General features: G+C 51.5%; 1 protein-coding gene across 2 annotated transcripts in view; it reads left to right on the forward strand.

The window, feature by feature from the left end:
* The window catches only part of DNAJA3 (DnaJ heat shock protein family (Hsp40) member A3), a 29,967-nt gene extending 16,766 nt beyond the window's left edge, over positions 1–13,201 (forward strand). Inside the window, exons 6-12 of one of the 2 annotated variants that reach the window (XM_047713412.1) lie at positions 92–239; positions 1,741–1,805; positions 3,279–3,407; positions 3,897–4,012; positions 4,856–4,953; positions 11,202–11,317; positions 11,959–13,201. In XM_047713412.1, coding sequence (XP_047569368.1) covers positions 92–239; positions 1,741–1,805; positions 3,279–3,407; positions 3,897–4,012; positions 4,856–4,953; positions 11,202–11,305 — 660 coding nt within the window. In that variant the 3' untranslated portion in view covers positions 11,306–11,317; positions 11,959–13,201. The remainder of the gene's footprint in view (positions 1–91; positions 240–1,740; positions 1,806–3,278; positions 3,408–3,896; positions 4,013–4,855; positions 4,954–11,201; positions 11,318–11,958) is intronic. The other variant, XM_047713413.1, reaches the window with a different exon arrangement.
* Positions 13,202–13,451: the final 250 nt, after the last annotated feature.

Below are 13,451 nucleotides of genomic sequence, written 5' to 3' on the forward strand. Positions count from 1 at the left end.
GACCTTTCTCTGGTGTACGTTGTATCCCCAGAGGCTTGGCTGTTAGAGTTAATCTGTGTGCTTAAGGGTTCCATTTTCTTCTCTTTATCAGGAAACCATAAATACAGGCCCTTTTGTGATGCGCTCCACATGTCGGAGATGTGGGGGCCGAGGCTCCATCATCACGACTCCCTGCGTGGTGTGCAGAGGAGCAGGACAAGCCAAGCAGAAGAAGAAAGTGGTGATCCCCGTGCCTGCTGGTTGGTCCTGGGGTCCCCTACGCACTGGGGGCTGGGAGAGTTGAGGCCTTTGTTTCCTTGTGATGGGCTGTTGAAGCTGTGGTTAAGGGCCTAGAGCTCCGGACTGGAAGGGGAACTAGAATCTCCTTGAGTTTTCGTCTTTGCACGAGTCAGGCTTACAGGCTCCACTTTCATGCCACACTGGGCAGAAGGGACCTGACACGCCTGCTCCGCTCCTGTGTGGGGCTCCTCCACCTTTAGTCATGAGTCCAGCCTTGTCCCTGCTGCCAGCCCGGTCTGCACCACCACTCCTCCCTCCGGCCTCCAGTGGCAGCCTGTGACCCCTCTCCCCACCTGGCTCTTTCTCCCGGGGCAGGCTTTCCCCATGGCGGGGTGATCATATCACTCGCCCTGCAGAGCACGCTGTGACTGTTGGGGTGGGGAATGTCTCCATTCTCAGCCCCTGCCGGCCTCTGCAGCCCCGCGTCCTGTTAGTCTTCCCTGGCTGCCTGCCCTGCGGCCTTCCTGACTTTCACGGAGCTCCTTTTTTTTTTTTTTTTTTTTAATTTTTTTTAAAGATTTTATTTATTTATTTGACAGAGAGAGATCACAAGTAGACAGAGAGGCAGGCAGAGAGAGAGAGAGAGAGGGAAGCAGGCTCCCTGCTGAGCAGAGAGCCCGATGCGGGCCTCGATCCCAGGACCCTGAGATCATGACCTGAGCCGAAGGCAGCGGCTTAACCCACTGAGCCACCCAGGCGCCCCACGGAGCTCCTTTTGTTTTTGTTCTTTTTTTTCCTCCCCCAAAGGGAGGGGTTTTGTTTGTTTGTTTGTTTAATTTGTTTGTTTGTTTGTTTATTTGACAGAGAGACAGTGAGAGAGGGAACATAAGCAGGGGGAGTGGGAGAGGGAGCCCGATGTCAAGCAGGGAGCCCGATGCAGGGCTCGATCCCAGGATCCTGGGATCATGACCCGAGCTGAAGGCAGGTGCTGAACAGCTGAGCGGATACGCTGCCCCTTTCACGTAGCTCCGTCAACAGGCTGTGATGCCTTCCAGGACGGAGCCTTGGCCTGCACCTCTCCCTGTGTCCGAAGCTCACTTTCCACCTTCTTTTCAGCAGGCTGACTCTCCTCCCAGAGCTCCTAGCCCATGTTTCTTCCCCGGGGGCAGCCTTCTGGAGCTCTCCCTGTTCTTTAGATGTCCTTTTCTTTTCCTTCTAAGAACGTGAGCTCTTTGTAATGATGCGTTCCTTAGCGTTACTGTTTTCGATAGCTGCGTCCCTATTAGACTCTGCACTCACTGGGTTCCTACACAGATGGGTAGGAGCCGGGGTCCGTGAGCTCTTGTTTGCTCATCAGTTGCTATATTTGCACCTGTGTGAAGTTACAGCCATTGGATGTGCTGTGGGTAATTGTGTAGCTCCTCAGTAACAGGCATGGGTGAGGAAGTCAGGGGCTTGTAAATGGATCTAGGGCAGGTCCCAAGAAAACTCTTCCCTTTGAGCTTCTGTTCTTCCTTATAGGAGTCGAGGATGGCCAGACCGTGCGGATGCCTGTAGGAAAACGGGAAATTTTCGTCACATTCAGGGTAGGTGCTCTGCCCGCACAGCTTCTCCCTGGCCCTCTCCCGCTGGGCGTGGGTGCGGCCTAGCCCGGCTGGGGAGAGGCTGGTGCTTCATGGGAGCGTGTCTGGCCATCTCCATTTCTGAGGGCAGCAGTGGCCATCTCAGTGGCGTGGTTAAACATGCCTCATGTCAAACCTTTGTGCTAGGTTTGGACAGAACAAAGTTTCCTCAAGATTCATTTGGAAACATAGGACACATAAAAATACGGAACACGTCTTCTCGTGTTTTTACTTATGTATTAAATTGTGTGTGGGGATAGCAAGTGCCAGAGGCACAGCTCTACATACCGGGTGCAGGGGCAGACCCAGGTTTCTGGAATGAGGGGATGGTGAGGGGGATAGCGCCCTGTCTCCGCAGCCCTACCAGGTGCACGTCTGAGGGAGGCTGCGCAGGCTGCGTGCGAGACTCCTTCCTCCTCACAGCAAGACTGACAACAGCCTGCTGCCCTCGGAGAGGAGAGTGGCCGAGTGCACCACACGGGGGCCAGCGTGCCTCCGAGCAGCCAGAAGAAGAAACCAGAGCCTCACGTGTCAGCACGACACGTCTTGAGACTTCTCAGTTACCAGTGAGGGAAAGAAAGCGGATTCCCAGCAGAGGCAGGGAGGGAGACGGTAAACAGTTTACATGTGAGATGGTGCTGTGTGTTATTTGGGGACACGTGTATGTATGTAGGAACAGTCGCTGCTGCCTTCATTTTGGTGGTCACTCTGGGGGGGGGAGGGGCTGGGGGCTTGTTAGCGCTGCTGGGTTGTGGGCAACCGTGTATGATGGTATTTACTTTTGTCTCTTCATATGTGTGTGAAATATTTCATAATTTAAAGCAAAGAGGAGAAATACCGTAAAGGGTGAACTGCTAGACCAGGAGATCCACAAAGGTGGCCTCCTGGAAGCCAAGCTCTATGACGGGCTCCAGACTCTGCTTCCCTGTGGTAAGAGACGAGCACAGAGAGGAGACCTGGCTGCAAGGCAGGGAGCGTCTTTGACACCCAAAAGTGCTTATAAAGTCAGAGTCATCCCAGTGCTTCCCGTCTGTGTTGAGGATAGTTTGTACCAAATAACTGTTTGAAAGATAAACTGCTTGGCTTTCGTAGGTATACTAGTCTTTCTTTCTTTAAACTTTCTAGGAGAGTAAGATATTTTTTGTTAATGTTCAAAAAGCCAATTTTACTTTTTTATTGGTCGATTGCACGGCTTGATCTGAAACTAACACTTGCGTTGCAGCACAGAAACAAATCTGATGTAACTCCCGGAGCCTGGGGTCGCGCTGTGCTCTGGCGGAAGTACATTCCGTCCTCTGTCCTCTGTTCCTCACAGAGAAGCAGCGTCACCGAGCGCATGTCAGGGCCTGTGCCCAGGCTGCTGGGACGTGGGGCTGTTGTCCCGTCTCCACGGGGGAGTTCTCCAAGTATGACTGCATCTCCCGTGTTTGGCCCTAGGTGCAGAAAAGCCCTGTGTTCCGGAGGGACGGTGCAGACATCCACTCCGACCTCTTCATTTCCATAGCTCAGGCTCTTCTTGGAGGGACAGCCAGAGCGCAGGGCCTGTACGAGACGATTACTGTGACGGTAAGAGGGCGGGGATGTCTTTGCCAGTCTTGTACTTCATTGGTCTCTTGTTTTCTGAAATGGCTGAGAAGTGGCAGCACCTGTGAGCAAGCAGATGAGGTCTGGGGGAGGCAGCAGAAAGGTCAGGCCATTGCTTGGGTTCGAATCATAGACCACGGGCCTTGACTGTGGAATGGCCATGGAAGGCAGTTCCTGGCTTGCATCCGCTCCTCTGTGGGCATCAGGCACCAGCCTCAGCACTGTGCCCCTCTGTTGGCTTTGCCTCCTCCCCGCTCTTGCTCTCTGTGCTCCCTCACTCCTGGTGGCCTCGCCTGCCGGCAAGCCCCCACCACAACCTCTGCTCTGGACGGACCCCAGTAGCCAGTTTCCATGTGGTTGTCTAGGAATCTGAATGGTGGTTCTTTCCTAGGAGTAAGTCTTTGTGTCGTGGAAGAGTTCCTTTCGAGCAACTGGAGACCAAGGCAAGTCACGGCTTTCCTTTCTTCGTAGATCCCCCCTGGGATTCAGACAGACCAGAAGATTCGGATGAGTGGGAAGGGCATCCCCCGGATTAACAGCTACGGCTATGGAGATCACTACATTCACATCAAGATAAGAGTTCCTAAGTGCGTGCCCACGTAGCCATGGTGAGGTCCTCCCGATCTCCCCACCTTTCCCATCCAGCAGGGGCGGGTTGAGGGCTTTTTCCCGGCCGGGCCCTGTGCTGAGCCCCGGCCTGGGCCTGCTGTCTGCTGCTGTGAGCACTGAGGCTTCAGGCTGGGGCTTCTTCCTCCCTCTAGTCAGCTGTGTCCGGCCCTGGGTCCCCCCCTAGCAAAGTGGGCATAATAAAAAAAAAAAGTTGACCTCCTTAGCTGCTGGAAAATTGAGTATACATCGGGCAGACGTGGCTGTAGCTACTGTTGATTTTATTATTACTGCTCTCAGGGTACTGGGGGTCTGCTGGGAGAGGCAGATCTGTAACTGGATCATGGTGCTGACATCTGTGTCCTCTGGGAGGAGGGCCGGGCACAGTGCTGTGGCGTCCCACCCCTCTGGGGAAGACCGGCTCTCCAGCACTCCTTTTAGTTAGTTAACTTCCTATGTGAGAAGATTGTAAGACCCTCCCCCCACCCCACCCCCTGCACCTTGTAAGTAAACTATTTGGTATTGTCCGCTGTTTAAAAACGGTTTACGGTATTTTAGGAGATTTTCTTCCTTAACATTATGTTAGTTTTCAGGTGTACAACAGCGATTGGATAGTTCGATAGCTGATGGGGTGCTCGCCATGGTGAGCGTGGTAGTTTCCATTTTCTTGATTAAATCTGTGAGGGTGTGGCTCTCAGGTTCAGGGTGTGTGCCCCTGCCTAGGTTGGGGGCCCCACGTTCCCCACATGCTGACATGGGAACTGGCCCAGACCGTCATTTAAAGGGCTGCCCAGGGGAAACACTCCACTGTGTCTGGTCTGCAGGAGACTGACAAGCCGGCAGCACAGCCTGATCCTGAGCTACGCTGAGGACGAGACTGACGTGGAGGGGACAGTGAACGGCGTCACCAACACCAGCACAGGTAAGGCAGCATGGCGACGTGTGGAAGTCCTCTCAGTCGTTGGAGGATGCACGGATCAGAAGCATGTTGGGGTTTTCGCTTGCGGAAGCACGGTAGAAAGAGGGTACCTGCGAGCTAGGAAGAGCTGAGTGCCAGCCGTGCTCCCAATAGGGCCGCCCTAACATGGCCTATGTGCACTGAGGTCAGGAGGTCAGCACGCCTCCTGCCAGAGAGCAACTGTGCATCTCTGAGAGCTGCTTTTCTGAGTTCTATCCGTGGTTCTGCCACTTGCCTTGTGACTTGGGCACAACCCTACGTGACACTCCTTGTAGCAGCTGAAGGAGAAGATGGACCCCGAACGGTTCACTGAGACCTCAGTAAAAAAGCCGGTCATGTGGCTGCAGGTCTGTGTGAGCACAGCAGGTCTGACTCTGAACTCGTATGGCCACGAGCAGATGCCTCACGTACCCGGAGGCTCCGGTGTCCTGCTGTCTGTGTGGTGTATGTACATATGAGTGATCTGACACTGAAATGCCGGCAGACAGGAGCTCTGGTGATGGACACTGTGGCCGTGGCACCTCTTCCCGTGGGAGGTGGGGGCGCGCTGCAGAGGAAGGCTGGGGCTCTGCTGATGGGGCGCCTGTTTGGACGGGGACAGGCCGTGTGGGTGCTCTGGCTTCAGCCACGCATGCTTCCTCCTTGTTGCCTCGTTGTGTTTTTGTCTGGGTCCTGGACGCCCCTGCCCATGTCCTCAGAGCCTGAATGGTCCCCTGGAGCAGGTAATGGGAGTTCCCAGTGAGCTGAAGGACTTGGCCTGGGAGCCCAGGGGTGGCAGTTCCAGTGGCAACGGCTCTGCATGGACTTTGTTGAGCTGTGCATGGAGTCCAGGGGACCGAGTCCTCTGCGCAGAAGCAGCCACCACAAATCCTCTCTGTAGCCTGACCAGATGGAATGGTTTGGTGCCTGGACTTTTATATTCTTTTTACATCCCTTGAAGTAAAGAGAAGGGAGAGTAGCTCTTCCGTGTAATGCTGGTTGTGCTCCTCAAGCCATCCCAATCACCTAGCATGGGAGTCTTGCTCTGCAAACACCCTAGCTTTCCTCCTCTCCCCACCTACGGGGAGCTTGACATCTGCCTGAGTGAGCCCACGTGGTGACGTAGGTAGGCCTTGTTCACTGTATTAGAATGTCGGTGTTTTTATAAAAAGTTCCTTTTTTTTAAACCTGGTGGTTTTGGTTTTGTTTTGTTTTTTAAAGATTTTATTTATTTATTTGACAGACAGAGATCACAAGTAGGCAGAGAGGCAGGCAGAGAGAGAGGAAAGCAGGCTCCCTGCTGAGCAGAGAGCCCGATGTGGGGCTCGATCCCAGGACGCTGAGATCATGACCTGAGCCAAAGTCAGAGGCTTTAATCCACTGAGCCACCCAGGCGCCTACCCCCTTTTTTTTTTAAGATTTTTTTTTTTTTTTTTTTTTTAAGATTTTGTTGACGTAACTTTTTAAATAGCATTTAAGAGTCTTGGAATTAACTTCAAAGAGCACATTGTCAGTCTGCTGCCCGGATGTGGTTCAACTTTACTATACTGTGAAGAGTGTTACTTGTGTAGTCTTCGTGTGAAAATATGACACTACATACAATTCCCATTTCCTGACAACTTCACTAGCAGTGGGTCACATTTATTTAAGTAGAGTCTGAATCTCTCATTTCAAGTTTTAACAAAACGTAACTGAGCTGTACTAGAAGCAGTTGTGTTCCGATATAATTGTTTCATGAGATAAGGTGTACTCAGATCACCTTTTTTTTGTTTTTAAGATTTAATTTACTTATCTGACAGCACAAGCAGAGGGAGCAGCAGCAGAGGGAGAGGGAAAAACAGGCTCCCTCCTGATCAGGGAATGCAATATGGGACTCGATCCCAGGGTGCCGGGGTCATGACCCGAGCCAGAGGCAGATGCTCAACTGACTGAGCCCCCTAGGCGTCCCTCCGATCACTTGTTTAATGGCCTGCAAGTACCCAGGAGTCAGGGTGTCCTTGGAGACTGCCGAGAGTCATCACAGATACAGACTGATTTTGGGGTGTCTTTGCTTTTGTTAGGGAAGGGGCACCCAGAAGGCATTTGGGATAGACACAATTACATAGGAAACTGACCTAAAGTTTTGGGGGGATTTAGTCTCTCTTGCTTATTTTTGGTCCCTGATGTAGCTGGTGAAAGCCTTAATGGCCAAGCCTAACTTCTTCCCCAGTCTGTGAACCAGAAAGTCCAGAAAGATGTGGTGTGCTTAGGGACTCTCAGGACTCAGGGCTAAGCAACAAGACAGGGAATCGGGGCGCTCTGATGACTTTCTGAGTTAAAGACAGCATGGCTCATTGTTTGTGTTTCTGGGTCATTGTTAATTCTTGGTGACAACACCCATATACACGTTTAACTATAAGTGTAGAAACCAATTTCAGAGCTTGTATCCCACCTGCTGTTTCTCTTCTCTGATGACATAGTTGACAGTGTTGACCTTTACACAGGCTGGAGGCAGGAAGATGATGAAGGAAAGACGTTTTAATGGAATGAGAGGACTTCTTGTGGGCTCAGCCTTTGTGTGTAGACGGTTCAGGGAGTCAGGCTGTGACTGTAGACCTGCACGTCCACCTGTAGGGTGACCCAGTCCTTAGAAATCAGGTCCTGGAGTCCTGTTGGCTTCTGTTTCTTCAGACTTAACATTTGTTTAGCATTTGTTGTGTGTTAAGAAATAATGTGCGGTGACAGGGTCCCTGCCTTCAGCCAGCTGCAGATGGTGGGAGAAGGTGGCAAGTGTTGAACCCCAGATATGTGCCAGACCTTCCTCATAACACTAGGACTTTGTGCATGTAGAGAAAAAATTTGGCCCAAAAGTGTGGCACATATTCATGGGATGAGCATTAAGTGTTACTCTTCCCCTGGCCTCACCTTATGAATAGCCATCAAGCAGTCCTGACCTGGAATCCCTGCCTGTAGGAAGCTGGCATGTTCTCTGTCTCCCCCAGCACCTTGCATAGCGCCTGGCACAAGGCCACTCAGTAAATGTTGGCTGCGTTTATTTGAATTCCTTTGAATTCACTTTTCCTAACCATTGGCTGGGAGATGTTCGAGGGATGGGAATGTAAGCCGATCTGGGGAGAGAGGAGACCTGTGGCTTCGGCATGGACCTCTGTTAGACTGACTGGGCAGCCCTTCTGAAGGTATAAACTAGAGGTGCTTGTGTAATGCCCGTTTGGCTGGAGTGGGCTTCCAGCATGGGCATTTCCTCTTCTAATGTCAGGAGTCACGTACTGGCTGTGTTTACAGAAGCTTTGGAGCCAAGTGCCCTTGTTTGTGTCCTGTCCTGAGATCAGCAGGCACCTGAATGTCCAGGATATCCTGTAAGGACACGTACATCCCCCTGCCCCTGTGTTTATAGACTTGGTCATCTATGTGCATAGTTTATTCCTGACATTTGGTTCAGAGTTTTAAATTTGGTGCTTACATCCTTTGATGCCCCTGCCAGTAAACCTTGTTCCTGAAGGAAACTGTAGTCCTTTTATCCAAATTTAAAGTAGAGATGAGAGGGGCGCCTGGGTGGCTCGGTCATTAGGCATCTGCCTTCAGCTCAGGTTGTGATCCTGGGGTCCTGGGATGAGCCTGCTCGGCAGGAAGCCTGCTTCTCTCTCTCCCACTGCCCCTGCTTGTGTTCTCTCTCTTGCTGTGTCTCTGTCAAACAAATAAAATCTTCAAAAATAAATAAAAATAAATAAAAATGAAAAAATAAAACAGAGATGAGGGATCTGGGTCGCTGGTCGGTTAAACGTCTGCTTTCAACTCAAGTCATGATCTTGGGAGCCTGGGATCAAGCCCCACGTCGGGCTCCCTAGCTCCCCCTGCTTGTGTGCACTCACTTGTGCACGTGCTTGCTCTCTATTAAATCAAAAAAACCTTAAAAAAAAAAAAAATAGATGAGACGGTATTCCTGGTGGTAGGGGGTGAGAATTTCTGGGCTTGTGTCTGTGTTTTGTTATTTTATTTATTTTTTTATTGTGAATCATTAACCAGTTCACTAGATGCTTGTTCTGGGGACTTTGGCCACCATGCCTCAAATGCCTGTTGCCATGGGGCATAATTGCTCCCCGCCTTCCAGGTGATGACAGCAGAGTTGGGGGAAGAGGATGACAGCAATTCGAGTGTTTCTGTGCGCTGTCACGACTGGTAGCTAACAGTTTGGGTTCTGATGTCCGCTGATGCATGGCCCTGGTCTGCTGTAATTGGCTGGAAATTGGAAAAAGTGATTAGGCAAATCACTTCCCCTTCTGGGAACGATAATAGCACCTACTTCATGGGGTCTTTATATGATCAAATGAGATCAAGTAGGGAAAGTGTGTAACATGATACTTGGCACATATTAAAAGCTCTACCAGCTCTAACTCATAGCAACACGTGCCCACACACAAAGATTTGTCGTCCCCATAACAAGAACACTACGAAATTCAGTAGTCTTGCTCTCCTGTGTCTGAGGAGACCCAGGAGTGATGGGAAATTTCTGAGTTGTGTGTTGCTTTGTGTTAGGAGGGTCTTTGCCTTTATATAAGAATGGGGACGTGAGGGAGGGACTATGGGAAGGCAAACATGGCCTTGTCATCTGTGGCAGTGGCACCTCTGCTGTGGTGATTGTTCAGTGCCCAGGTCCTCCGTGGGGAACTCTGGGAGTCCTGGCCACCTTGGCTTTGGTGATCGCTCAGACCTTGGTTAGCACATCCTTGTTTGGGGCCACTGCTCTCTTTCTGCACTCTGGGAGCATGCCAGGTACATGGGACTACCCAGAGGGGTGAACCCTAGGATGACTCTACCCACCCCTGCTTGGGGCCTGGTAACCTGACTGAGACCTTGGGGACCATGACCATTTCTTCCCGTGCCACACAGTGTACTTAGCATATCCGTCCTAGCACATCGATGACGTGCCCTACAGTTTAAAATGCATCATCTAGCTCATGGCAGACTCATGCCCTACCTGCCTACTGGCTGGCAGATCTTGAAAAGGACGAGCTTATGCAGTAGCCTTGATCTCTGTAGCCTCTGCCTGGGCTCTGGAGAAACAGCAGCTTCCCCTTGTCTGGAGCATCTGGCTTAGATGCTTTTATTTTTATTTTTATTTTTAATTAATTAATTCATTCATCTTTTTAAAGGTTTTTAAAATTATTTATTTATTTGACAACAGAGATCACAAGTAGGCAGAGAGAAGAAGCAGGCTCCTCGCTGAGCAGAGAGCCCGATGCGGGGCTCAATCCCAAAATCCCGGGACTGTGACCTGAGCCGAAGGCAGAGGCTTTAACCCACTGAGCCACCCAGGCGCCCCTGGCTTAGATGCTTTTGATAGGGAGTTTGTCCAGTGACATACCGGGTCCCCCACTGCCATCATTACAGGTCAAAAGAACTGCACATGTTGTGGGATTCCACGAGGCATCGAGTCCCCTCCCTGAGTGTCCTGGAGACATTAGATGCACATGTATGGAGCGTGGAAACTGCTTGGTTGGTAGTGGCACGTGTTCTTCACCTTCCAAGGGTCACTGGCAAGGTTTTTAAGGGCTGGGTCCTGGACCCGACTGCTTGGGTTTGAACTCCATTCTCCTTCCCACCTACCAGCTCTGTGACCTTGAGCAAACTGCCTCATCTCTCTGTGTATTCATGTTTTGTGTTTTTAATTTTTTTAATCTGTGGAATTTTCTTGTAAAGGATTTTTTTTTTTAAGATTTTATTTATTTATTGACAGAGATCACAAGTAGGCAGAGAGGCAGGCAGAGAGAGAGGAGGAAGCAGGCTCCCCGCCGAGCAGAGAGCCCGATGCGGGACTCGATCCCAGGACCCTGGGATCATGACCTGAGCTGAAGGCAGAGGCCTCAACCCACTGAGCAACCCAGGTGCCCCTCTTGTAAAGGATTAAATGAGCTCCTGTGAAATCTGTGTGTCCTGGCCTGGAAGGCATGGCACTTGGCAGTTGTGACAGTTGTTACAATGAAGATAGCTGGTCATTGTCCCTTTCTGTCTTGTTTCCCTGTTGTGGGCCAGTGACTGAGGAGCAGTTGGGATACACTGAAGCACCGGGTGGCCGGTTTGCTTCAGTCATCTGACAGGCGAGGCTCTCAAGATGATGGTTGGTGGCTTCTTGAGTGCCTAGCCACCAGGCGGTCAGGTGTGGGTAGGCGGGGCCAGGGATGGGACTCCTGGAAGTGGCGCCCTTGACCCCAGTTCTTTCTGCTGTTTGTGCCCAGGTGGCAGGACCATGGATAGCTCCACAGGAGGCAAGGCTAGGCCTGAGGCTGGGGAGGACAAGGAGGGATTCCTTTCCAAACTTAAGAAAATGTTTACCTACTGATACCCAGCCGAGGTAGGAAAACCCTGAGGTTTCTTCCCCTTTGTTTCCCTGTGAACTAACCCCTGTTTTCCCTCGCTTTAACCAGTGTCATACCCTGCCCCCTACTCCCAGCCTTGGAAGAGGTGCCGATCTAGGTGTGGTGTATCTGGTGCTCATCAGAACCAGGGCTCCCAGTCTGTGCAGATGCTGGCATCAGGGCTAGAAGGCAGCCTCAGCCAGCACCGCCAGGCTGCACCAGACCACCCCAGCCGGACTCTGCCATGTCCACTTCCTGGAGAGGTTGTACTGGGGGCTGCCTCACAGCCCTCCTTCCACCAGCTTTTGGGGGCCTGGGTCCCACAATAGTGGGAACCAGGCTACCCACGGTCACAGGGGGCGAGTCACAGCAGAGCCAGGCCTAGACCTCAGATCTCCCCAGCCTCCTAACTCAGCGCCCACCCTGCCTGGGAGGCTCAGGGCCACGTAAACCTCAGGGGGCTGCCAGGAGTCACGCTTGTTCACTGTGATGTCTCAGGACTTGCTTTTTACTTGTTCTGGTCCCTGGTGGCTGGGACTCCTGGTGCAGCTCCCTCCCAAGGATGACAGAAGCCCACCCACAGGGTGTCATCCTCCTGGGATGCTGGTGAAACGTAACCATTTGTGTCTTGGCTTAGGAAAACGGTCCACTGGAAACTAGGCCGGGAGCAGCTGCCCCTCCTCATGGCCAGGGCACCGGAAGGATTCCAGAACAACAGCACTGAGCCCCTGCCCACAGAGGCCCTGGGCCGCCTTGGCAACAGCAAAATCATGTGACAACACATGTCTCCATGGAACAGTCACAGGGGACAACCTGTGAGCAGTAAGGTGTGGCACACATAAGGGATGGTAGAACTTTCCTGTCCATGGGTAGGTGACGTGGCCTCTTCTGGCTCAGGCGGAATAAAACAACTGGACACTTTTTGCAGAGCTAAAACTCTAATTTGGAATCAAATGTGGAGATATTAGTTAAAGAATTAAAGGCTATGCTTACAGCTTAAAAATGAAGCCTTAAGCTGCACCGAGTCATGAAGTGATTAATTTCCCTCTCAGCAAATCTCCGGGAAGTTCTGGAACGAGTCTTTTCTACCAGGTTGTCTTTCTGAGGAACCTGGGGCCTGCATGCCCCACCACGTACATCATCCACTCTTCAGCAGGGACGTCCTATTCTCTTCCTGGAGTGAGTTTTAATTCCCAAAGATCCCAAGCAGCTGGAATGTGGGCACTTTGGGGCCTGGGGAGGCGCATACCAAGGGCATCCCTGGACATGCCATTCCTGACCATGTGGGCTGTGATCTTTATTAGGACGGAGAGTCCTTCCTTCCATCCCATGTGGGGTGGCCTTTCGTCCCCAACTGTTGAGTTTTGTTGTTCTAAGCCGGGCGTCGAGTGGGGCTCCTGCCCTTCTGCTGGACCAAAGGTGGTCACAGCTGCAGCCTGGGCCCAGCAGGCTAATGGGCCTGTTATCCCAGAGCCCTGGACCCTCTGGCTGCCAGGGGCTTGGATCTCATCACTCACACTGTTGACATCTGTTTTCAGAAGTATGTATAAATTATTCAATGCTGAGAGTCATCATCTTCTGTAGAAATGTTTGTTCAGAAAAGGAAAGCACAGTCTGAGCAATTGAAGGTTTCACCGTCCAGCCAGAGCAAAACACACTGTCCCTCAGCCTTGGCTTGTAGGATATTCGGGCTCCATGTGTTTCCAGATCCTCCTACTGTGGTAAGACAGGCTAATGGAGAAAACTTATGAATAGTTTCCTTTTTGTTTTCCTTCATAATTTACTAAAATAAAGTATCTATTACTGTCTGATCTAAGAATGTAAAATGATTCTGTATCAGTGTAAATAAGATTACTGCCAAAAGATATTTAAAGCATAAATTGTGGTCCTTTGTTCTTTGAAATTTCAGAGTTCAGACTACTTTCTGCAGGGGACTTAGCTGTGGGGTTGCTGGTATGCCATCTGCAGACAGGGCTGTCCCATGTCACCGCTGGCCATTCTGGGGCTGGCTGGAGAGTTAGCTGGCCTCGTCCACGGAGTCCCACCAGCCCAGGAGCACCTGCACACTGGTGGCTGGGTGGTGCTCTGACCAGCATTGACCCTCCAGCCCAGATCCCAGAGCAGGGAGCT

Source organism: Lutra lutra, chromosome 18 (assembly GCF_902655055.1).
Source record: "Lutra lutra chromosome 18, mLutLut1.2, whole genome shotgun sequence".
In the NCBI taxonomy this organism is placed as follows: Eukaryota; Metazoa; Chordata; class Mammalia; order Carnivora; family Mustelidae; genus Lutra; species Lutra lutra.